The sequence below is a fragment of the Abrus precatorius genome, unplaced genomic scaffold (genome assembly GCF_003935025.1).
Source record: "Abrus precatorius isolate BTA unplaced genomic scaffold, Abrus_2018 Scaffold10, whole genome shotgun sequence".
In the NCBI taxonomy this organism is placed as follows: domain Eukaryota; kingdom Viridiplantae; phylum Streptophyta; class Magnoliopsida; order Fabales; family Fabaceae; genus Abrus; species Abrus precatorius.
The window spans coordinates 19,253,228-19,277,861 of NW_020874292.1; the positions used below are offsets into that span (position 1 = coordinate 19,253,228).

Genomic DNA, 24,634 nt, shown 5'->3' on the forward strand with positions numbered 1-24,634 from the left:
TTTCCTTACAAATATAAATATGAGCCACTTTTTTAATGTTATAAAAAGGTAGATTTGCTATTAATTAAATATAAAAAAAATACAAATAAGGTTTCTCATTTGATTTGTTATGCGGTGGCAAAGAGAGTTTACCCCTAAAAATAAAACAATGGAAGAGAGACAGAGATCGGGGTGGGAAGAAGAGAATCATTGTCCCATAATTTGACGCCCACGCGCGGCACTGTTGTGGATTCACACTTGCAACTAAACCAAACCAAACCCGCACTTGGCAGCCTTATGATTGGAGCACGTGAAGCGCGTGGTACTTTATCTTCATTGCATTATTATTATTCGCTATTCACATATTCGGTGAGGTGGTCCCACCCAATACTTAATACAAGTTGATGTACACTATACATCCGTGACCACAACACATCCACACCGTTCTTTTCTTCACTCAAAAATCAAAATCAACCGTCCTCTCTCTCTCTCCCCCATTCATCGTTCTTCCTTCACGTCCTTTCCTTAAACACTCGACACCAAAACCATTCTTTCGATACCCAGATAATAATAATAATAATTTTACATTTTTCTTTCTTCTGTTATTTTAATTCTCTGGTCAAAACTTTTTCCTTTCATTATCATCACTGCTTTTAAAACACTTCTAAAACGACAATTATATATATACATCATACCAATTTATTAAAGATTATAACATTTAATATTGCTGTTTATTCTTTAATATATTAAATATTATAATATTTTACAAAAAATTATTATACCCAATTTGATAGCTTCTCACAGCGGGATTTGCGGTTTGGTGCAGAGAAAGCTAATATACAAACGAAGCCAAAGGGGTAAAGATAGCCCAGAGAGTGAATATGCTTCGCTGCCCCTTTATAAATTTTATTTAGATAAAAAAAGTAATTTTTCTTGTAAAGTGGGTGAAAGTTTAGTTTTGTCTGCTAATAAACAAGAAGCTAAGGTATCCTATGGTAGTTTTTATTTTGCCTTAGAATCATAAATAGTCATGTCCAAATATAGGGAATGACCAAAATGTCCTGCTTTGGGGTATTTTAGTTTATTTTATTACATGCAGGTAGCATCATCTGTGATTTTGATTTGAGATGACTAAGCTTCGGAATGGAAGATCTAATTGAATTGCCCGTGGAGTGTACAATATCCGTTTATAGTATTAAAAAAAATTAATTTATCAAAGTTTTAATATGTATAGGTATTAAATTAAAAATAATATCATATGATTTAGTAAATAAATTTATTAATTTGTATCTTATTTGAGTTATTAAATGAAGTTGATTTTTTCCCCTTTTGTCATATATATAAAAAATAATCAAATGGGAATCCAAAGCGTCACTGTTCTACATATAGCAAATAAGGGTAAATGGTTAAAAGTGTGAGGGCATGAAAATGGGGAAAAAAGAAAGAATGATTGGGCAATGAACAGAGGAGAGTCATCTGAAATTGACTGTTCAAGTCAACACCAAAGTCATTTTCCTTGCCGTCCTGCCTTATAGACAACGTTACCATCCTTTAATTATGCACTCTCATTTTTCTTCCCTATTTTGAAGTCACAATTGATTTTCTTTCTTTTCTTTTTGTCCTTTGCCCATTGCAATTCAATGTTCAACTTTCCCATTTTCACATTCGTTTGACAAACCATCCACTTAAATTATCTTATTTTCTTCAATTTTATGCAATTATAACCTATAAATACATTTGTACAAAATTAAGTGCAATAGCCACTGTATAACATCGTGTAGCAGGCCTTCATAATTTTTTAGATATTATATTATTATCAATGTCAAAGCAAGCTATTACATGCTAAACATATACATAATTGACGAAAACGATATTGGTATTCTAAAGCAATAATTGACTGTCGTTGTTCAATAATGTTATTTATTTAAAAATTTATGACATCGCTTTTTCCTTTCCGATAATCATCCCCTTTTTCTCTAGTTGGTAATAATTAATCATCTCTTATCTTTAGGCATTAAACAAATAGACATTTAAATATCGTGGCCTTACAGAAGGAAAAAAATGATTATTATCTTTTTTTGAAATACATACATATAACTAATAAATATATAAAATAATAGGAAAACTTCACAGAGGAAAGTGGTGGAAGTTAATGCCTCCCTGCTCCTGACATCTCCTGTGGAGCTATCTTCAAAGGCACATACATATAAGTAACTGAGATTTGTATAGCCTTCCTTACCTGGCAATCCTATTTTGCTTAGTTGGCTCCACTGCCATTTTAAATCTTTTATCATTAACTTTTTTGGTAGAATTTTATTAAAATATCATTTCTTTTATATGGGGTGCCATACACACATCCTTTCCTGCTCTAAGAGGAATCCAAAATGTTGAAACTATTTAGTTTAATAATAACATTTAAATTTTAAAAAAATCATTAAAAGGAAAAAAAATATTACTAGCGCATATGATACATGCTATTTCATATGTAAAAAAAATATGAAATATAATTGGAAAGACATAAAAGTATATATGAGGAGCATGGAAGGAAGCCATTCAAATATTTCCCTTTAAATTCTTTTGTTTTAATTGTTTTTCATATTGTCATACATAAAGAGAAAAAAAAAAGAAGCAAACAAGGTAAATAAAAATACCAAGACAAATTTCCTCCTATACAAACTCTCTCTTGTCTGCTAAGGTCCCTTTGGACCAAAACCAAACTGTAAATAACATACCAACACCTCCAAATCAAGCTAAAGAAACTTACTTCCTCAAAAAAAGAGGAGAAAAAAAATTTAAACCAAAATAATTATAATAAAAAAAGCATGACTAGAGCAACATCTAATTAAAAACTCAACTCAACTGTGATGAGCTAGCTAGCATCCATGGTTTTTCAAAAGCACTCACTTATCACAAATTCAACTCAACTTCCGATCTGCAAGAAAGAAAACACCCAACAATAAACTCTCTATACATATTCCAGCTCCACAAATTACAACGTAAAAACGGAAGGAAACGAACTTAAGGATTGTGGACATTGGAGGCGTTTGTATGTACATAAGAATGGATAAAATGAAGGAAACTAACCAAATGGAGTTCACTGGGAGCTATTAGGAGCATCTTCTCCACTCTCAGTAGGCTGAGGTTGATGATGATGATGATGATGATGATGTTCCAAGGATTGTTGATTATCGGAATTAATATTCAAACCAGCCCTAGTGTATGCATTGAGAGCAGCCAACATACCCAAGTTGGATTCAGACATGGCAAGGCCCAGATGCTGAGAAGGTTGTTGCTGTTGCGGCATTAACATGGACCCCAATTGAAGAGAACCACGACCACCTTGGAATTCGACACCACCCGGAAGGTTAAACCTCGGCATGAAACCCGTCTGAGGAAAAGGCCACATCTGTGTCTCCGAACTTGCCGACCCAGAAGAAGAACCACCACCGGAAGTTACCGGAAGCATCCAAATTGTGCTGCCGGGAGTGCCTCCACTGGCGGCAGCGGGTGCCACGGCCCACATGGCAGTGGCGGGTAGCAAGTTGGTGGGCCGAAGAAGCCCAGACGCGGAAGAAGCACCTTCTGGTTGTTGTTGTTGTTGCTGCTGCTGTTGCTGCTTCGGCAACTGTTGTAGGTTTGTTGTTTTGAATGCTTTGGGCGAAGAGGCGTCACCGCTTTCGTTATGTGATTGGGTGTTAACGTTATCGTCTTTGAAGAGATCTTCTCTGTAGCGTTTCCTCATGTAGTTCTCGCTGGAGTCGCCGCCACCGCTGGGAAGTGCGTCGGCGATTTGATCGGCGGAGAGAAGCTGCTGCTGTGGGTGGTGTTGTTGGGGGTGATGGTGCTGAGAGTGGTGAGGGTGAAACCCTAACAAAGCTGGGTGTTGAAAAGCTTCCTCGTAAGGATGGTGAGCGAGTGCTAATGCTCCATGGAACGTGTGAGGAGCTGACTTCGACGGCGGAGCCGAGAGCGTGGAGCCGCTGCTCCGGAGGGACACGTTGAGGGTGGAGAAATTGGCCGGGATTGTTCCGGTTCCGGTGGCGGCGATGATCGCCGGCTCGGCCTGCTGGAGCAGCCACTCGATGGTCTCTCCGTCGGACTTGTGACCCAATTCTCGGGTCAATTGGAAAACCCTAGCGGCGCACGTGGCCGGCATTCGGATTCTCCGGCCGCGACCGTCGACCTTAGTGTGCCTGTCCTTGGTGGATCGTTTGGGGGGGTTGGCGACGGGTGTGACGGCGGTGGCGGCGGTAGTGGTGGATAATTGTTGGGTGTTGTTGGGGGAATGGTCAGATCTGGTGGCGATGGCTAGGGAGGCGTCAATGAGGGTGGTGGCGGAGGCGGAGGACGAGGACGATGATGAGGAAGAAGAGGAAGAGGGGGATGAGGTGGGGATGATGAAGGTGGGGTTTGGCCTTGCAATTGCATCGAAAGGGACCACAAGGTGTGATGATGTTGAAGATGAGTGTTGTTGGTGGTGGTGATGGTGGGGATGAGTGGTACCACCTGTGTTCGTGTTCGTGTTTGTGTTGTTTGTGTTGCTGCTCTGCTTCTTCTTGTTGTTTTGCAAATCTGATAGTTCCATTAGGTGGGGAAGCCTCTCTGAAGCTTTCTTTCCTTTTCTTCTCTTTCTTTTTTTTATATTTTTTTTCTATTTTTCTTACTCTCTATCTGTGATGGGATGAGATGAGATAGATGATGATTCATCAGCCCCATCTTTTCTTTCCTTCCTCTCTTAACTCCATCTCACTCTTCCCCATTCTCTCTTTCTTTTCTTTTAGATAGATAGAATAGACAGAGAGAGAAAGACGGGTGGGGTGAGGGGTTTGAGAGAGAGAGAGAGAGAGTTTTAAATTTGTAGAGTGCTTGGACCCAACTGAGAGAGACTGTGAGTTTGTGGGGTTCTCGGTTTTCGATTGACTGTTGTCTTGCCCTCTGCTCAGAGAGGAACAGAGAGAGAGAAAAGGGTAAGTGAGTAACTTAGGTTACAACAGAGAGAGAGAGAGAGAGGGGAGGGGGGGGGGGGGACCTTACTTGGGAGGAGAAAGAAAAGGGAACAGAAGACCACTCGTGGGGTCTCGTAAAAGGAATGCCAAAAAATAGCCTTTTCTTACTCACTGCACCTCTCTATATGATCTGTGCATCTCTTCAAAGTCAAGCTCTAATATTGCCTTCGCATCCCTCCCTCCTCCATCGCCTTCTCCTTTGGGTGGGTGAGATGGTTAAAGTGAAGTGGGGGGGTTGAGGGGTATAACACACAACATAACAGAGGCGAGTCCAGTGCAGCTCAGTAGCTAGACAGCACAGGTGAGCATCAGATAAAGGCATCTAATGCACCACGACAGCTCATCCCAACCCAAACCACATTGTTTGTTTCTTTCTTTGTTTCTTTATACCCTTTTCAATTTTTAAATTCCTTTTTTTTAATGTCATGGTCAAATTTAGTTGGGCACCCCAGCTTTTGATAATTAACTCCACATTTCACAAAGACACAACTGCCCCATTTTCAATTTCACACTTTGCATCCGTTACTTGTGTCAAAACTGCCTCCCTATATACCCATTTCCAAATCCCACGGAAACAAACACAATTCATGCAATTATTCGCTGTCTATAAAAGAGAGCGCTAAAATCTTCTCAACAAAAGTAACGCGTTACAATCAAACCTTTCAAATGGCATATTAGACCACGCTCGGTTTTATATTCTGTCAATAAATGTTCATTCACAGAACAAAATGAAAACAACAAAAAAAAACAATTTTACTCTATGAACAATGCACTGTTCGTTGGTTAGTTCACAACATCATATCGTGACGTTAGGAAATGGTAAAGAAAGCTACAAATTATTCACTGTCATACACTGAAGCTTCGAAAGGAATGGACGATATATAATACACCTTACATAACTGCTCGAGTATATGAAAGTGAATCTAAATCATTTTTATACAAAAAAATTCTAACTTGAAGACATTTAGAAAATATTCACTGCAAGGTTTTTTCTAAACAATTGCAAATATTTTCAATATCATTTTTATAAGCTTGTCAAGCTTTATATTCTTGTGATCCCATCTAAATTAAAGCTTATCGTATGCCCATGTCATATTCGAAAACTAAAAGTAGAAAGGTTTATGACTAAAATGGCTTAGCCTACGATATATAGACCAAACAATCTGAAAGGAAAGGAAATGATTTAGGTGAAAATGGAGAAATGATTGAAATCATCAACAGACATTATTATTTGCGTAATTTTATATCTTTCACGTACAACGTTTTAATAAAAACTTGAGTTTCAAATCATGTTATATAGTTTAATATGATTTTTTTCGAATTATGGTACATGTTTTGCCTAATGAATTGTTACCCTTGGTCGAAAGCATTAAAAATCAGCATGCCATGGGTTACGACCGTTATGCAATCATTTGAGATATTTGAAGGTTAGGTATAATAATAGTGAGCATATGATCCTGAGTATATATGAGTTAATGCTAGGAGAGTGAAGAAACATGATACGTAAGTTTTTCTCATTTTTATTTTGGCACTTTTCTTGAAAATAGTATAAAGGGTTTTGAGTAGCATATTTTAAATTTTGATTCGCATGAATAATTCCAATATTTATGTGCCACCCCTTATGTGTAAGTCTCCACTAACTCTAAGAAACCAAAAAATAAAAACTATATAAAACCAACAACACTTTTTGACTAAGCAAACATTCAGCTTCCCCTAACAAAGTTTAAGAGCACTCTTGCGTATAAAGCTTTAATATAATGTTTTCCAGCTGGAGAAATAAACTATATTTTTAAATCACAGAAAGGTTTCATTTTTCATATAAGGTAGTATTGACTACTGAGTTCTGGATCCTTTGAGTTGATTTTTATCAAGTGTACAATTTTGTCCTGTCACTGTAATGGTGACCGGACTAAGAAGAGTACTTGATGTGTGCCCGTATCAATTTTACTCTCTATATTTCCACCCAGTATTCTTGTATTAAAATTTTCTACTAAAATATTCAAAAGACTAATCAACCAAACAAAAAGCATTAGAAAAAACTAAAGAAACTTACTAATACCAGCCAAACAATCCAATGATCTGGACCCTCTTGCATTATTATACCATTTCAATTTGAACAGATAATCATAAGGTATAATTAAATCTACTAACCACACAAACCCAGCCTTCATCTTTATCTCTAACCTCTTCACAATATTAAATTCAACAAATCAATTGCCATTATCACTCAGATCACAATTAATACACAAATAAAGAACTAAACTTGGTGGCTAACACAGATGGGTTGGAATGAATGATAAAATCATGGGTATGTTCGTAAAAAACTAAACTTGCTGTCTATTAAATTTACTGTAGTGCCTGCTATGCGAATGCGAGGACAGTCACAGTGAGAATTACTATTCATACATCACACCATGTTTGTTTGGTTCTTCCTATAAAACAATGATTTTGTGCTGAAAAATGAAATATAGATATTACGTCACATTTCAAAATGATGTGTCACAGATTGTCAGAAAAATATCAGCCCCACTTACGCTGTATTTGAATCAGGATCATTAAATTAGTGGTCTGCGTGTTATTTAAATCTGTGCCTCTGCTAAAATTAAGTTTACTATGTCCTATCAATGGTATTTCAGTGCCAATCTTTATTTCTTTCTGTTCCCTCTTGCTTTCCTTTTTTAAAATCTGATCTTCACCCTAATCAACCTTTCCTTGCCAAACATAGCCATACAACTACAAGAGAGTTCTATTACGATTACTCACTCAAAAATAATTCTAAATTCTTTAAAATTATATTATTTAATATATTGTTAATTTTTAATCAATAATTTTTTTCTTTACTAATACCTTTTGTAGTAAGCATTTGCCTTTTATAAAAGTAACTTAATTTGTCATATTACTTTTTTATTAGAATTTCTCTTTCTTTTCTTATTTTTTTCAAAATTAATTAATTCCCTGCGTTACTTTTTGTATTTAAGGCGCACTTAAAAAAACAAATAAGTTAGTTTTTCCTTTTGTCTCATGTTAGACAAAAAGAATGTAATTTTTGTTGAGTTTTAACGTAAGATTCATCATCAAGTTTTAAGAATAATTTTTCCCATATTTGCATTTTATTAGTAATATTTTTTAACTTGTTGATAATTAATATGAAAATATAATTTAGTTTTAATTAAATATAATTTTATAATGATGTGATTAATTTTTAAAAATTATATTAATTACTTTCAACAATTTTTTAACATCGGTGATTCAAAAGGAAATTTTCTTAAATCATGAATAAAGATACAATTAATTATTTGACCAAAACTATAAATTGAAAATTTTATATCTTGAAATAATTATAAATTTAACATTTTAAATTATTTATCACCTCAAATTTAAGATAATAATTTTTTTTAATTTATGTACGATGTTGATTCCTCTAATTTTAATTATTCACATTTAATCTTCAAAATTTGTTACTCCAAAAGTTTTTCAAATAATCAAAAAAATTTTAACAAGCATGTGCATGTATATTTAAGCAACTAAATTTTTCTTTAAAACTTTTATTATGTTTATATATTTCATTTAATATTTTTATTAGAATATTTTATATATTATTATTTTTAATTTATACAGATCAATACTATGAGTCACTTTTATTATATTTAATGAAAATTTTCACAACATACTCAATTTAAATAATTAAGAAGAGTAGATATGAACAATTACAATTAAATAGAGTAAAAATACATATAAACTAAAAGAAAAAGATAAAGATGTAATTAACATACATGGCGTAGCAGCAGATGGCTAACAACAATAGTAATGTGAAGAAAATGTAAAATACGAAAAGCTGCAAAATTTCCCCAACTTTTCAGTTCTCACAGTTTGAGTCCCCAGTCCTTGGAATTCCATTGCCGAGTACCTTTTCAGACTTCTCTCTGTTGTTCCCATCTGCAGTAAATGTTTCATTTCTTTTAAGTAAGATATTGAATTTAAATTTAATTAATCTTGTTTGTATGAATTAGAAAGTTATTTACAGCTCGTTATCCACGTTGAAAGGGATTTTCAACCTTGTCTATGTTGTCTGCATGCGATGATGAATTCAATTAAAGTTTAGACCCCACCCTTATGTTTTCTAAATGAAATTTGTATTAATAATGTATTCAAATATGCATTAAGAATCAAATCAATGGAGTAGAACTTTATTGATTTTTAAGATAGATAACGGGTTAATTGTTTTTTCACCAAAGGACACTTGAAATAAACAAAAACAGTATGGTTCAATATAAAAATAATAATAATATCATAAACAGGAAACAGTTAATGCTTTTATATAGTTAGGTTTCTCTCTTTTGTTTTCTTCATTTTTAGTCCTTCCTATTCATATCTTATTGCTTTTCTAGCGACAATTCCATACACTCATAAAATATTATGTTTTAATAAGTGAAATTGATTACAACAATAATGTTAAATACTATATTTATTACGTATTAATATTTTTTAATGTAAACAATCACCAAATGTCTTTATGTAGCTGTCGGCAAGATCTTTTGCTAACAAAGTTGACGATATACATATATCTAATAAGATTTTATATCATTGCATCAACTTTATGAATTAATGTATACTTACTTTAAAATACATGATTCAATGTTACATTTATTGAATATTTTAAAAAATACTAAAATTTATATTATTTTTATTTACGATTTAGAAACATTTAGCTTATAATAAATATTTTTGAAATATTATATATATAGATATATATACACACACAAATTATAATACTTCATTTTAATTATTGTTTATTATAAAACATATTCAAATCCATTGCATGCTAATGTTTTAATCTACGCGTTGCTTACTAATTGTACTTTTATATCCTGAATTTAATTATAGAAAATTGATTCGGTATTAAAATTTATTAAATAAAAAATTAAACCATTATAAGGCTTGTACAGGAAATATGTTCAAAATACTTTTATAAATTTCAAACAATTTTTTATTGAGTTAATAATTTGAAAATTCACTATTGCCTTATATTGAAAAAAAATAATATAAAATACTATCTAATTTTAATATAGTATTACCCACGAATGTTTAATCATGTAAACTCTACACACTACATATTCACTAAGATGGCTCATTTTAATTAACTAATATACTTTTCATAAAGTTTAGATAACTTTTTCAATAAAATTTTAAAACTACGACCCAATTTCCAATAAATTTTCCACACATGAAAAATTTTTAATACATGAATTTTTTTTAAAAAAATAGTGAAGTTTAATAATATTTTTTTTATATAATTAATCATTTATTATCAAGATAATATTCAATAAATATTTTTAAAAAATTTTTGTTAACAGTTATTATATTGAAACTATAAAAATATAATAAATATTTTTTAATGAAATTTATTATTAGCTGCTTATTTTAATAAAAAATTTTAAAAATTTTATTTTTATCTTTTTTTCACTTACTATATTTTTAATAAACAAATAATATTTTAGTATTTAAAAATATCATGTTTTTTAATTTTATTTTTTGATAAAAATGAGTGTGATTTTAGTTCTTAACGTGAATTTTTTTTTATTAAATATGGTAACTTAAATTGAATAAATTTTATATAAAAATGTAAAGATATAGAAAGATTTAGGGTTTGAGTTGAGTTGTTTGGATGCCTAGTGCCACTCCATCATATTTGGGTAAATCAATATTTCTCTCACAATGTTCCCTCTATCTATTGCATTTGCATGATCGTCTACCTTCACCTTTTATATATTAGTCACATTTTTTAACATTAGACAATGTGAAATCTCTTTCATTTTACTTATAGTTGACTCAACATTTTAAATCTTTACAACTAACTCCATAATAAATAACATACCATACATAAATTATTCTTTTAAATTATATAAAAAATATTTTTCGAACATTTTTATAAAATAGCGAAGAACGTACTTTCTCATTCTTTTATATTTTTAAGCATGAGTGTAATATAAAAATACAAATAAGTATAGTAAAGTAAAAAAATATATAAATATTGTTAAAATCCGTATATTGAGAGGAGCAGAGATGACACGTGTTACGTTTCAGTTATCATTACCCACTGACGTTATGTTAAACCACATTTCTATTCTTTTTAATTTTATTTTTTAATATTTTTTATTTCTTTAATTTACAATTTAATTATGTATATTCAAATGAATATAATTTATTTGAATATACATAAATCATAATGTGTTGTTATTTAATGGTTTTAAAATGACTTTATTTACATATCAAATAGTTAATATTTTAGTGAATGGGAAGGGAAGAGACGCGAAGAGTGGGAGCGTGGGACTCAGTTGCCAATTATAGAAGTGGAGTGGGAGCAAGTGAAATGTCATATTTGTAAGTGGGCCCACAATGGATAAGTCTCCTCAACTAATAAAAATATAACTCATTTATCATTTTATTTTTCAAATAATTAATCTCGTGATTAAGATAAATAGAAAGATTTGAATCTTTCATAACGCGTAGACTTAAATTATTCATTTTATGTAAATTAAGACAATGAATAAATATATCAATCTTAATTATACATGGGATGATTTTTATTAAGAGTTTATTTGGTGGATATCATAAGACAAAAAATAAAATACATTTGTAATTTCATCTTTCAAGTTAAAATAACATAATGCATACGATTTTTTATTTTACACACTTCAAATAATTACATATTGTTTAACGTAATATGATAATAATAAAATACTTATTTTCTTATCATATTATGTTGTAATTAAATTCTCATATAACTACTCACAATTTTCACTCAAAAGTTTACTTATTCTAAGATATTTGTAAATTAAATTTATTTAGTAAAAATATTTAATCTCAATTCTTAAGATTGAGATAAGTAACTAATAATAAATTTTTTTATTAAAAAGTGAAATATTTATTATATTTTTGTAAACTTTTTTTTTTATTAAAGGTATACTTTTTTTTATAAATTTATTTATTTATAAATGCTTAACTTTAATTCCAAGAGTTAAGGTTAATAGAAAAAATTATGTTAATTTATATTTATTTACATTTATAAAATCTTCAAAATTAAATAAATAGAAGATACAATTTTACTTTACATATTTCTTTATTATAGATTAATTAAATCCTTTAATTTTATTATCTATTTTGAGTTCAATTTTGTTTTAATCTAATTTGGATATTTTGAAATTGTTATTTACATAACAAAATAATATAATCATTTTCTAATCTTTATTTGGAGAGTGATTTTACAATACAACAAAGAATTATTTTTTATATTTTTTTAGTTCATATTAAAATACGTATGTGTCAATTACTTAATTCTTTATATATGTGTGTGGGGGGAGGGTAGGATACCCCTCTCATTGCTCTAGCCATAAGCTATGGCAGCTTCAGCTCGAAACCATGGAGGCCTCAGCATAGAGAAGTGTGTGTGTGTGTGGTAGGATACCCTTCTCATTGCTCTAGCCATAAGCTATGGCAACTTCAGCTCGAAACCATGGAGGCCTCAACATAGAGAACAATAAGGATAACAAGTGCTTCGCATGCTTGGCGGGCAGCAGGAGTAGCGGGCAAGTGCTTGGTAGGCCAACAGCTTAGTGAACCGGGCAAGGCACTTGACGAAAGGGGGGCATACTGAGCAAATACGACAAATTGGCACAACAGAGCTTTATTAAAAGCAAGGACCACTACAAGAGGTCAAACCAAGGCTCTTTTTTCATTTTTTTTAAAGGAGTTTAGGCATATTGTCTATACGGATGCACGTCTTTACAATGACAGCCCAATTCAGACAATGATAGATGACGAAAGCCTGCCAGCGAAAGCTGAAGCATAGATTTGTAGACTTCTCTGAATTACAACAACCTTCTCAAGCAGAGGACCCTAATGGAGCAACATTCATCCTCTCAATGGAAGGTTTTTTTCCTCATCTTTCACAGGGTAACTCAAAAGTCTTCTTCTAAGTTGGAAAGAATTGTCACTAATGGTGAGATAAGAAAGAGAAAGTACATTCCAATTACAAAGAAGCTAAGGACATAGGCTATAACCTTGAGGAGCCTGTTAGACTAAAGTGAAGAACAGTTGAGGCAGAAAAGTACCCCTCAAGCCACATTTAAGTGAAGAAGAAAGGGAAGCTTAGCTAGCCAGCTAGTACGTATGTCGATCTCAGAAAACATAAGCTTAGGCTACTTGCCAACTCTGCTCCTTGTGCTAAAAACTTTGTCTAACACTGAAAGTTTTGGAGATCTTTCTTTCAGATCTCTTCCAATTGTCTATAAACTCTGTCTCCGTCAAACAAAGAGCAAAGAGACAAGAGTCAATTCAATAATAGGATGTAGAGTCTATGCCCCCTACAGAGGACGAGGTCAAGTAAATAGATCTCGTGTTGACAATCCTTGCCCTGTATTCCTAAGTGCAAGCTTCTCAAATGAAAGAGATTAGACCAAAAGATAAATGAGTTAGCTCAGGCTCAGGGCATGAAAGAAAATAAATAAGAAAAATGATTCCTAATCTGAAGAGTTTAGTTGCTATAGTGGAATCTGTTGAATTTGGGAAGGCTCACAGGTTTTGTGGTATATCCTTACATATATAAGTAGTTTTCCAACTCTGATCAAATGGATTTAGGAAAGCTTCCACGTGACTTCCTCAAGTTAGTCTTCTACTTGAACTGTCTTATCGAAAGCTAAAGGTAATTAACCTAGAGAATCTGACTAAATTTGCCTTGAACTTGGCACCTTACCTTATTCTCCTTTGCTTGGGAATTAGATTCAATAAAGAGGAGTCACTGATTGGATAGTGGCACTGGAATGATAGCAAGCATCCCTTCTTCTCTTTCTTGGTATGAAAGAAGTAGCTAGGACCCATCTCCCTCACAGTCTCCTTTCGTGAATTCTCTAAGAGTGGCATCCACATAATCAGAAAGTAGTGACGAAGGGTCAAGTAAAAGTGTTAACATGCAAAGAACGTAAATGCCGACAATATTGGGGATAGGAGCTTTGCTCAGCGAAACCCCATGCTTTGAGAGTTCCTTTCTACTAGCGTTTTCTTTCTCTACCTAGGAGTCACTTCATTAGTGTCTTTTCTCTGCAATCCAGCAGCATATGGTTGGTAGCAAGCCAATCCATTCCCAAGATTACGTCCAGTTGGGAAGGAGGCAAACAAATCAAGTCTACCTCAAACTCCCTACCATGCACCATTATTAAACACCTCATACATACCCATGACATCATAACCAGATTACTCGTAGGGGTAGTCACCACAACATTACACAGTAGTTCAGTTATATACAGATTCAAACTCTTCACACAGTCCACAGACACAAAAGAGTACGTAGCACCCGAGTAAAATAGCACATTAAGCAATCTGCCTTTAATTACACATTTATCTCATATCAGCTCCTTTGACTGTGAAGCCTCTGCCCCACTTATAGCAAAGACTCTACCAGGAATGCTCGACTTCTGCCCCGTGCTTCCCCTTAATTCTGGCCTCTGTGCGGTGCTAGTACTATCACCCCTCTTGGCGGCCCAGCACACATTAGCAGCATGCCTCAACTTCCCACAGTTACTACAAGTAATTCGTGACTGTAGGCAGTCCTTCACCATGTGTGACTCTCTACACCTAAAACATTTATCAGTCCTCTAAAATAACCCGATTCCAAACCACTCCCACAACTCTTCTCTTAAGATGAACTTCCTCTTGACTGTGAATTGCTTGAGCTTGAATATGGCCCCTTGAAAAATCTAAGGGTCTCCTATCTTGTCTCACTAGGCTAGCTCCCCTAGTGTCCACTGTCTTCCCCTTTGAGTTTGCTTCGAAGATTTTGCTCTTGCTTATCAAGGTGGGCAAGTTCGTCAGTTGAAACACACTGACTGCAGCTCGGATGTCTGGCCTTAGCCCGTGCTCAAATTGTGCACACAAGTCCTCCTCACCATCCCCATCTTGGTAGTGAGGCCAGTACTTTGCGGCATATTCTCCCACCGTCATGCTTCCTTGCTTCAGCTCAAGGAATTCACGGGTCTTCTGCTTCCTCAGATCCCGAGGAAAGTAATTCCCTAGGAAAATTTCTTTGAAGATCTCCCACTGAATGTAGCCACCATCTTGTGATAATGTCTGACCAGCAAACTTCCACCAGTCTTTCGCTTCTCAACACAGCACGTAAGTGGCATAAGCGACTTTGTGCTCCTCACGACACCCCATTGCGTTGAAGACCTTCTCTACATTTGTCACCCATCTCTGGACTCCCTCAAGGTTAAACCCTCATTCAAACTTTGGAGGATCGTGCCTAGTGAAGGCAGACAATCCTCGGTATTCAGCCGGCTCTCTACCTTGGTTGTGCACCATGGCCTCTAGAATTTGAGCCATGCGTTCCATGAGGTTATTGGAGCTTCTAGCACCTCTACCTCTACCCCTACCAGTCATGTTCAATCTATTGCTACAATAATTCAACAGACACATTTCATCATATCATATCAATAACACATTCATAATTCAGACAAATAAAATAATCAACACTTAGCTTAGACGCTTCAGCCCGTTACCCCAGTCCAGTTTGGATGAACTGCTCTGATACCAAAATTGTAACACCTGAACTTTTATTTCAAATAGATAATAATTTTCCAAATTCAAAATAATAAAAGTTTTATGAAATATTTCGAAATAGGAAAAATTGTTACAAGTTTATATCAAATAGCTATTACAGGATCATTTCAAATACAACAATCTCAAAATAACATCTTAAGCCCTATAGCAGTTCCATCCAACCCTTCACTGAACCCGGTGCTAATCGTCTTTGTTACCTGAAAAATTAATGTAAAGGTGAGTATTCTACACTACTAAACACACAAACAAGCATAGAGTCTCACCTTACACATAATTCACATTATTTCTAATACACTTCACACAATATAATCATAGGCAGCAATACTACTCCATTCAATTTAATTCAAACACCGATGCACTCACGGCATCAAACAATTTACGCAGACAAAAGTGACAAACAATAATCTCGTACACTTACTGCACACCAGCCACGCTCACGGTGGCACTGTGATAACATATTTTCACTATGGATGGTCATCGGTTACTCCCGTCTCACGAATACCACGTAGGCAGTCACAGGTCGCTCAGCAAAGGTAGTGGTCAGAGGTCTAGTCAGGAAAAGAGTGTGTGACTCGTGGTGCACCCGCTCCACTGTTGGTGTCACCACCACTCTCTCTCCCCTAAGGTATTTCTACCGCCCTCATCTTTCACACTCCAGTATATCGCTAAACCATTCACAACATATTACACCGACGTTAATCATGCCTCATTCACACACATTACAATATTCATTCTCAGTATGCAACGCAAAGCCAACAGTCATGCATAATACACGACACTAGGCACACATTCGTTTTACAATGCACGGCACGAAGCCCATATTCATGCATATTACACGGCCCTTGGGCCCACACTTGTTCATAATATTCATTCAAATATATAGCACAAGTGCCCACACCTTCACAATACTCGACATACATGCCCTTATCCTATCACACAACATTTAATATATATAATCCACACTCATTAACCTTAGGCAACCACACATTCTTTCATTCACACACGTAATATTCACTTCTCATGGCACATGCCCACATCATATTTCACAACAAACCCTTTAACGTAGGTAGATCACAATATTCAACAAAATAACGGCAAATCACACACAATAAAGTAGGGTGGAGTCCCCACACGAATTTCGGACTAAATACATGGAAGAATTTCATGAGAACCCAGGGAAATCATGAAAACAGAGAAAAGTAATGAAAAACAAAAACTCTAACCATTAAAACTCACCTCCAAGCGTTCCCTCCACGGATTCAACCTTTGATCTTGCTCCCGAACGACTTTGGAGACAATTTAATCGATAGAATAGGGTTTTGGGTCGAGAGAATCGAAGAGATTTGGAAGGAAAAATAGGGAAATGAAATCTCAATCCCTAAACCCCTTTTTAAAAGCTCTCTGGTCGCGACACTCTCACTGCAGCGACGCCTTCTATCGCCACAGCAAAAATCTCAAACGAAATTGCACCCTAATTTCTACAGAATCTCACTACAGCGAGACTGCACCCAGAAATGCACCTGAAACTATGGCTTTGTCGCTACAACGAGATACTATCGCTACAGCAGCAATGCGACAGTTTCATACCTTCCTCCCAGGACTCTCTCGCTACAGCGAGAAAGGTACAGTTTCATGCCTCACGCCTAAAGGCATCTCGCTACAGCAAGAATGCCCTGCAGCAGCATCTATACTTAGCATGTTTTCAGCCCAATCAATCTAATCCAGTTATACACACACACACACACACACACACACACACATTCATATACATTATACCCACAAACATCATTATTACGCATTCAAATATAAATTACATCTTTTACATTTACACGTACATATAAACACATATACATATATCAATAATAATTAATATTACAAAATTCAGGGCGTTACACTATTGTCCTAGGATGCCAAAGGTATGATCCATACCTGGAAAGTGTCAACTTTGACTCACAAGTGCTACCTTTACCGGGTAAATCCGGAGAAGGGCAACTGCTTCTATAGGTAACGACTCAACTTTAAATTTTTATTTATAGAGTCATGAACCAATGAGTCTTTAAGTAAGTGGGCGAACAGTGTAATGAGCTTACAAGAGGTAGAAAATCTTTGCCTACCTTCTTCTCTTAGTTTAGGACGTAGGTTATGTAGGCGTACAACTCTTCCTGGGTTCTATTCAATCACAAATGGCTAAAGAATTTATTAGTAGTATGCCTTATATTGCCCTCAGACCTCCACTCTCCCTATTGATGGGATTTCAAAACAGACTAGCTCTCTAACTTCATTTCTACCAATAAGTAAAAAAAAAAACTAAACCAAAACAAAAGAAAACACACGAAATAAAACGGAGCAAAACTAAAAAAAATTCAATTGTTTAAAATTTAAATGAAACTAGCAACTACATAAAACACTGCCCACTAGACACCAAACCAAACTCACCAGAGAGGTAGTTCACATCAACTCACTTCGATTAACCTGGACTTCATGGATGCAGCCTTTTCAGTTAACCTAGTTATTAGTTGCGCCCAATCATTATTGCCACATTTTTAGTTCTTGCTGCTATGATAATTGCTTTTCGTGCTAGGTTGCATGCCTGCCCAAATCTTATTCACTAATTGGGTTCTGCTCCTTAGAGGAAATTGGAAAGATCTTGAGATGGCCTAAATATTCTTATCTTATATACCTTCTGTTCTTCATATTCGGATTAGTTCAAATCAAATAGCCTACGCATCAACAAGGAAGTGCTAACCATGCTAAGATCGTTTACGCTGCAAAGTCATTTCACTGATTACTAGCCATAAATCCTATGCATCCTCTCTTCATGTCAAAGCAGATTTACCCACTTCTTCTCAAATCTAAACAGAAGATTCTTTCTAAAGAGATAACATTTTGATTTTTCAGAAAGAGATTTTGACTTAGTCTTGACTTATCTTTCTAAAGGGAAGAGGTAGCCTTTAATAATGCATCACTTCTCTCACTCCTAGCTAGGCATGACAGAATAAAGGAGTTGAAAAGCAACATTACGTTGAAGGATTGACGATGTGGTTCTTTCAAACCTTATTCTCTCTTGCACAGGTGATCCATAATGGGCTCACTTCACTTATCTCTATATAGAATATCTCCTTTAGATCCCATCCCATTAGACTGATTTAGTGTGGTTAAGCTGTGTCTTTGAAAAGTCACTGAGTTTAGGGCTTTCTCTCATGTTTAGAAAGATAGCTATCATCGAAAAAGGTTAAGCACCTACAATAGCAATGGGAGGATTTCTCCCACAGAATTCTGTCACATCCTTATAGCCAGAGTCAGTCGTTGGAGTTTATCCCTTTATAGACAATGAAAATGTCCCTTCATCTCGACTCGTCCTTCTTTGTTATTGCCGTAGCAGTCCCGCTAACGGTAGTCCCTGCCCCTAGAGAGTTTTAATTTTAGTTGCTTTTGCCCTTACTTGAATTAGCTAACTTTATCCTCCAATGGAAAAAATCCCGCTTTATTACAATATGGTTATACTGCTTCTAAAGAAAGAGAAGAGAACTGGGTAAAGTAATCGTATTGTATTCTATACCAGGGAGAATCTAAAGTCCAAAACGATTCCTCTCCTTGTCAAGCAGAAAATCCCTAGCCATAGCTTGTCGTACTCGCTGGCAACTGCCACTGCAAGCAGAGGGGCTTCAGGGATTACCTCAGCTCAGTGGAAAGCAGTCCAACTCCTCTGGAAATGACAGCCAAGATAGGGAGTCTGGAACCAGCAAGCACTTAGGAGAGGAAATTCGATTTCGAAGCCCTATCTTGTCCCTGGAGTCCTCCCGCTACACCCATTTCACTAGAACCTTTGAAAAGGGAGAATCTCCACAGACTAGGGTTCTTACCTCTTTGAACAGCTAATGTGCCTGACTATGCCCACTCCGGTGCAAATACCATTTTTTTTAACTTTCTTCTACCCTGCTCATTGCCCCTCAAGCTTAAAAAAATGCCTTTTTGTTGTCACCACTAGGTCAATATGGCTAGTTTTCTATTGCTATTTCTAGCTTAAATTAAGGCAAGGCTTCGAAGCCCCTCTTCTCTTCTCTCTGTAACTAGAGAAGTAGGCAAACTTGAGCACCGATGTAAGTCTAAAAATTCTTACACCCAATCTGAGTCTTTCATTTAATTTAAATCTAACGGGTTATAATTTATTACTTTACGAACCGTTATATTTAAATTAAATGAAAGACTCAGATTTGGTGTAAAATTTTTTAGACTTACACCAATGTAAGAAGATCCTTCTTCTATATATATAATTTGAATTACTTTTTAAAATTAAATAGAATTTGTAGCTAATCTAATATATTTTAATTATTTTTTATGTATTTTTAGATCTAATATTTTTATAAACTTTGATTTTGGATTCTAATATTTAATTTAACACTGTTTTAGGACAAGTAATGTAACAAAAAAAATTAAAACTAGACAAAATTTAACATACAAAAGCTTTCTAGTTCAATCATCATCATTAAAAAAATAAAATTATTAAATTTATAAAATTAAAAAATAAAATAATTTTTTTGAGAGACTAAAATAAAAAATTCACAAAAAAATTAATACTGAACATAAATTTTAACCTCTTCTTTATATCCAAATTAGATCAGGTGATGAATATCCTCCAACTTCTCCCGTTCCAAAACAGTTTTGCTTATATCCCTTGCAAATTCGTTTTAATTTATTCATGTTTATCTATTTTGCTTGGACCTTATGGTTTCTCTAAGCTAATAAAAGATTGGCCATAATTGGTTGGTGATTGCTGATGACTTACAAAATACATGCCTTATCAGGTATTTTTACATTCGTTGCATGTATAAGACTACCCCTTTGTTCAAGTTTTGAGGACCAAGTTTATTAATACAAAGAAAGAAGACTAATTATTATTATTATTATTATTATCATGTTGGTGAACTTTCTGAAATCCCCCATGCGGGTTTGCACCTACTAGTATGTTCATCATTGTACATATATGCATATATTTGACAAAGGAATAAAAAAATGAACAGTGATGCAAAATTGTTTGTTCCCTATTAAAAACCTCATAATTGAGTTGTTGCGAATACTCATATAATCAGGTGTTTTTACTTGTCGGACTAGATGTTTTGTCTATTCTGTAACTCTTTTAAGGCTGTCTTTTCTGGGTTGGAAAATTAGTGTTATTTCAGTACTAGCAGACTAGTACTCAATGTTAGTACACTGCATATCTTATCGTAGCCCAAATCACTTTGGACCAAAGACTGTTAGCCCAATTCAATACCCCATCAAAACATTTTTTTAAATTTATTTTGCTTATAGATGGTGTATACGAAGACCGAAATAACAAAGTAAATTGTCTCATTTGGGAAGTGGGAAGTGAAAACAACTCAGGAAGGTAATGATTCACAAGTTTCTGCATTCTGCTGGCAAAGAGGACAATAGTCATTATCAAAGGTGTGTCATGTTTCGAGCCTAAGGCACATAGTCCATAAAAGTTGAAGAGCGTCAAGGTGACAGATAAAACTTTTAAAAGATATATATATATATATATATATATATATGGATCCTATAAAAACTTTTTTAAAGATCAAACATTCTTGCCAATTGAGAATTAGGAATCCACATTCCATTGTCATTTTTTAAATTATGTACCAACAACTTCATAATTAAGAACTACGAATAAGATTTTAAGCGAATAAGTTCTCATAATCTAATCTAATATAATCATCTACCGGATCGCTTTGTGTTTTATATGGGCCATGCTAGTTCAATCTCAAGACTGTTAAATAGTGCTATGCCTTCTAGATTTTGGTTCGAACTTCCAAGATAACCAATGGGATCCATGCGGTACAGATTAGTTGAAGAGAACAACACTAGAACCTTACCATTTATTAAAACAAAGTTCAGTTTACTTTGGTTCCATGGACAATTAATATCAAGCTCCAAACTCCATTTACACTTTTACTAAGGCAAATTTTTGGGAAAAGTTGAAAATTTTGATTCTTTTAAGAACATAATTACAAGCATTCGACAGACAGGCTGTAAATTGAATTTGAAGAATTAGTTAAACAGCTAAAAAAAGAGTGTGTATATGTATGTATTATTTAATAGCTTGATTATTATACTTTAATAAATTTCATCTAACTCTATTAATATAACTGCTGTAATCTCAATCACTAGAGTATTTGAATTAAGAGGGTAGGTAACATAAATTATCAGATTAGATTAGTATTTAACTGCTAACATGGATTGGGTGGTTCAATAAATGACTGCATTCTTAAGGAGAATATTAAAATATAAACTCTTAACAAAGTGTTGAGAGGACATGTTGATATCCTATAATCAATATTGAAATAAAATTATATTTTGAAACCAGAACTTACCTTACAATTAATTTAGATTATTTCTAATATAATAATCAAGATAACATTAAAATTAATATATAATTTTATATAAACAGTAAAATTGTATTAAAATAAGCATTAAACTAATAAAATCTGTTTGGAGTTATTAATTTCATTAATAATTAAACTAAACACAATATTATTTGTGCAGAGGGTAGAAGGTAGTTGAAGCAAGAAAGATTAAGCTTAAACATGCACTCATAAAAATAAGTACTTTTTGTTTCTCTGTTTACAAAACGAAACTAAGAAAATGAAGATTAAAACTGGATTTAACACAAATTACAAAACACATTAAATGATAAAAGATTGATTTATTTCTGCAGAAATCGATTGTAAAGGGAAGACAAATAGAAATACACCCTAAGAAGGGACCCGCAGGACAAGGTGAAATTCAATAAGAGCCGTACATTTTGGGACCGGAGTTTGGATGTAGTAGAAATAACTGTCATTGACTAGCTATTGTAAATGTTATGTGAAATTAACTTATCGTTTAGAGGCCAAAGGTGCCACGAATTATGTGACATTGGCCTTTACTCTTGGGAACAAGTTTTCCATTCCTTCTTCATTGTTGACTCAGCTCAGCGCCAAACTTCACTGAAAAGAAATGAAAGGGAATAAAGCCCTTCTCTTGTATAACTGAGAATTGCAACTCGCTCGGTATAAGTACGTTTGTTCTTATGATAAAATAAAAATTTATAGACAAATATGGAAATTATAAATAAATAACATGCTAAACAGTATAATTTTATGATAGCGAGAGAGGAAAAACTTTTAAAAGGTGATATAATAAAGAAGGCAAAGAAGTGAGAAACGGGTCCCATAAACCAGCTAATGGGTATCCCATCCCTCGTCAGAATCCTTTCCTTTGGGGTGGAGGACACCTTTTCTTGTCACGAACTCTTTTGCTTTTCCTTTAACTTTTCCTCTTCTCAATAATTCTTCGATTATAGTTCTGGTTTTAATCCTATCTTAGGCCTCCAAAGCACCTTTATTCCCTGGGTACTACAAAAAGCTAATGATACATCTACATATTGAAATCCTCAAGGCCTCAACTTACTAAAAAGAAAAACTAATTATCCCTTTTCCACTACTTCTAATGTAAATTAACCTCTAAAACCCAACCCAACCCTCCATGCATATGCCAAAGAAGAAGTAACACTGAAATAACAAGGAGAAGTAGAACATCTATGGCAGATTTTGATTATGAAGAGCTTCTAAAAGCAACAGATAACTTCAACCCTACAATGATCATAGGAAAAGGAAGCCATGGCATGGTCTATAAAGGTGTAGTATTCAAAGAGAACAGGTTGGTAGCCATAAAGAAGCCATCTCAAGGCCTTCAATCTCTTCACGACAACTCCAAGCTCGAAAACGAAATCCGAGTTCTATCTTCTTTATGTGAAAGCCCTCACCTGGTTAAACTTCTAGGAACTAGTTACGATCATGAAAACTCGTTGAAGAACAAGCACAAGCTCATAGTGATGGAGCTCATGCCCAATGGCTCCCTCCATGACTGGCTCCATGCAGCTAAAACCCCACCCACATGGCCTAAACGTGTCGAAATCGCCATGCAAATCGCTCGTGCGGTGCAGTTTCTCCACGAAGGCAAGCCTTTGGTCATCCACAGAGACATCAAGTCCTCCAATATCTTATTTGATTCCCAATGGAACGCCAAGTTAGCAGATTTTGGACTAGCGGTCAAAGGAGTTGACCCACTGAGTCAACCCGCTGGGACAATAGGGTACATAGACCCGTGTTACACTACGCCTTGTAAACTCAGCACAAAAAATGACATGTTCAGTTTTGGGGTTGTGTTATTGGAAATCATGAGTGGTAGAAAGGCCATTGATGTGTGCAAAACCCCGGCTTCAATTGTGGAATGGGCGATTCCGTTAATCGAAGAAAAACTTTTGGAAGAAATTTGTGACACAACAATAATGGCACTGCCAGAACAAATGTTTAGCTCCATCACTAACTTGTTACACTACGCTGCACGTTGCGTTTCACAAAATGAAGACGATCGTCCATCAGCAAGGGAAGTGGTTGTGGGAATGGAAAAGTGCTTCGTGGAACGAGTCAGATTCTCCATTTGGAGAAGCGTTCTGAAGTGCATGGTGCGGTTGAGAAAGAAGAGGAAGCTGAGTCAGACACGGATACAGTGTATAGCACAAGAAGAGGGTCAGGTTGACAGTGATACTCGTGTGTCACGTGGGAAGCTATCCATCACCATTAAGGATGTTTTGGCTGATGTTACATTCGAGTAACTCGTTTTCCGAATGAGTTCACTCACTTTGAACCGGTGAGTCATCTAACTCGTTCTGGTCAATGGTCATGCAGTTTAATTTCCCAATTAAAAATGGGGATTTTGTTTTTTGGCCTGCAGGACATGCACTCCAAGCATTCGTACCAAGGCTAAGTTGATGGTACTCAGTAGGCAGAGAATATATAAGCTTTAAGGGATGCCCATCATGAACCCTTTTCTTTTTTCTTTTTTCTTTTTTCTTGTTTAATTTATCTCAGTGGATCACTTGCACCTTAAACTTTTACATTATTTTCATTCTTTACCAATTTTAGAAAATAAAAATAAAAAAGAGACTGTGTTGAAACATGTTCTATTTAATTTACTTTTTTAAATGTGTTACT

The 24,634-nt window shown here is 34.6% G+C and overlaps 3 protein-coding genes across 3 annotated transcripts; 1 reads left to right on the top strand and 2 right to left on the bottom strand.

Moving 5' to 3' along the window:
* Positions 1–2,548: 2,548 nt before the first annotated feature.
* Positions 2,549–4,983, bottom strand: LOC113873645 (transcription factor TCP8). Its single transcript, XM_027511862.1, has 2 exons — positions 3,064–4,983; positions 2,549–2,911 (listed from the first exon to the last, which is right to left on the bottom strand). Exon 1 carries the CDS (start codon positions 4,562–4,564, stop codon positions 3,074–3,076), a length of 1,491 nt encoding a protein of 496 aa, XP_027367663.1. The 5' UTR covers positions 4,565–4,983; the 3' UTR covers positions 2,549–2,911; positions 3,064–3,073.
* Positions 4,984–12,485: 7,502 nt separating this feature from the next.
* Positions 12,486–14,599, bottom strand: LOC113851999. The gene is made up of 3 exons (XM_027482260.1): positions 14,403–14,599; positions 14,216–14,360; positions 12,486–12,635 (listed from the first exon to the last, which is right to left on the bottom strand). The coding sequence occupies exons 1-3, from the start codon at positions 14,597–14,599 to the stop codon at positions 12,486–12,488; spliced, it is 492 nt and encodes a 163-aa protein (XP_027338061.1).
* An 8,579-nt stretch (positions 14,600–23,178) lies between these two features.
* On the top strand, positions 23,179–24,255 carry LOC113852000 (serine/threonine-protein kinase-like protein At5g23170). Its single transcript, XM_027482261.1, has one exon. The coding sequence runs from the start codon at positions 23,179–23,181 to the stop codon at positions 24,253–24,255; it is 1,077 nt and encodes a 358-aa protein (XP_027338062.1).
* Positions 24,256–24,634: the final 379 nt, after the last annotated feature.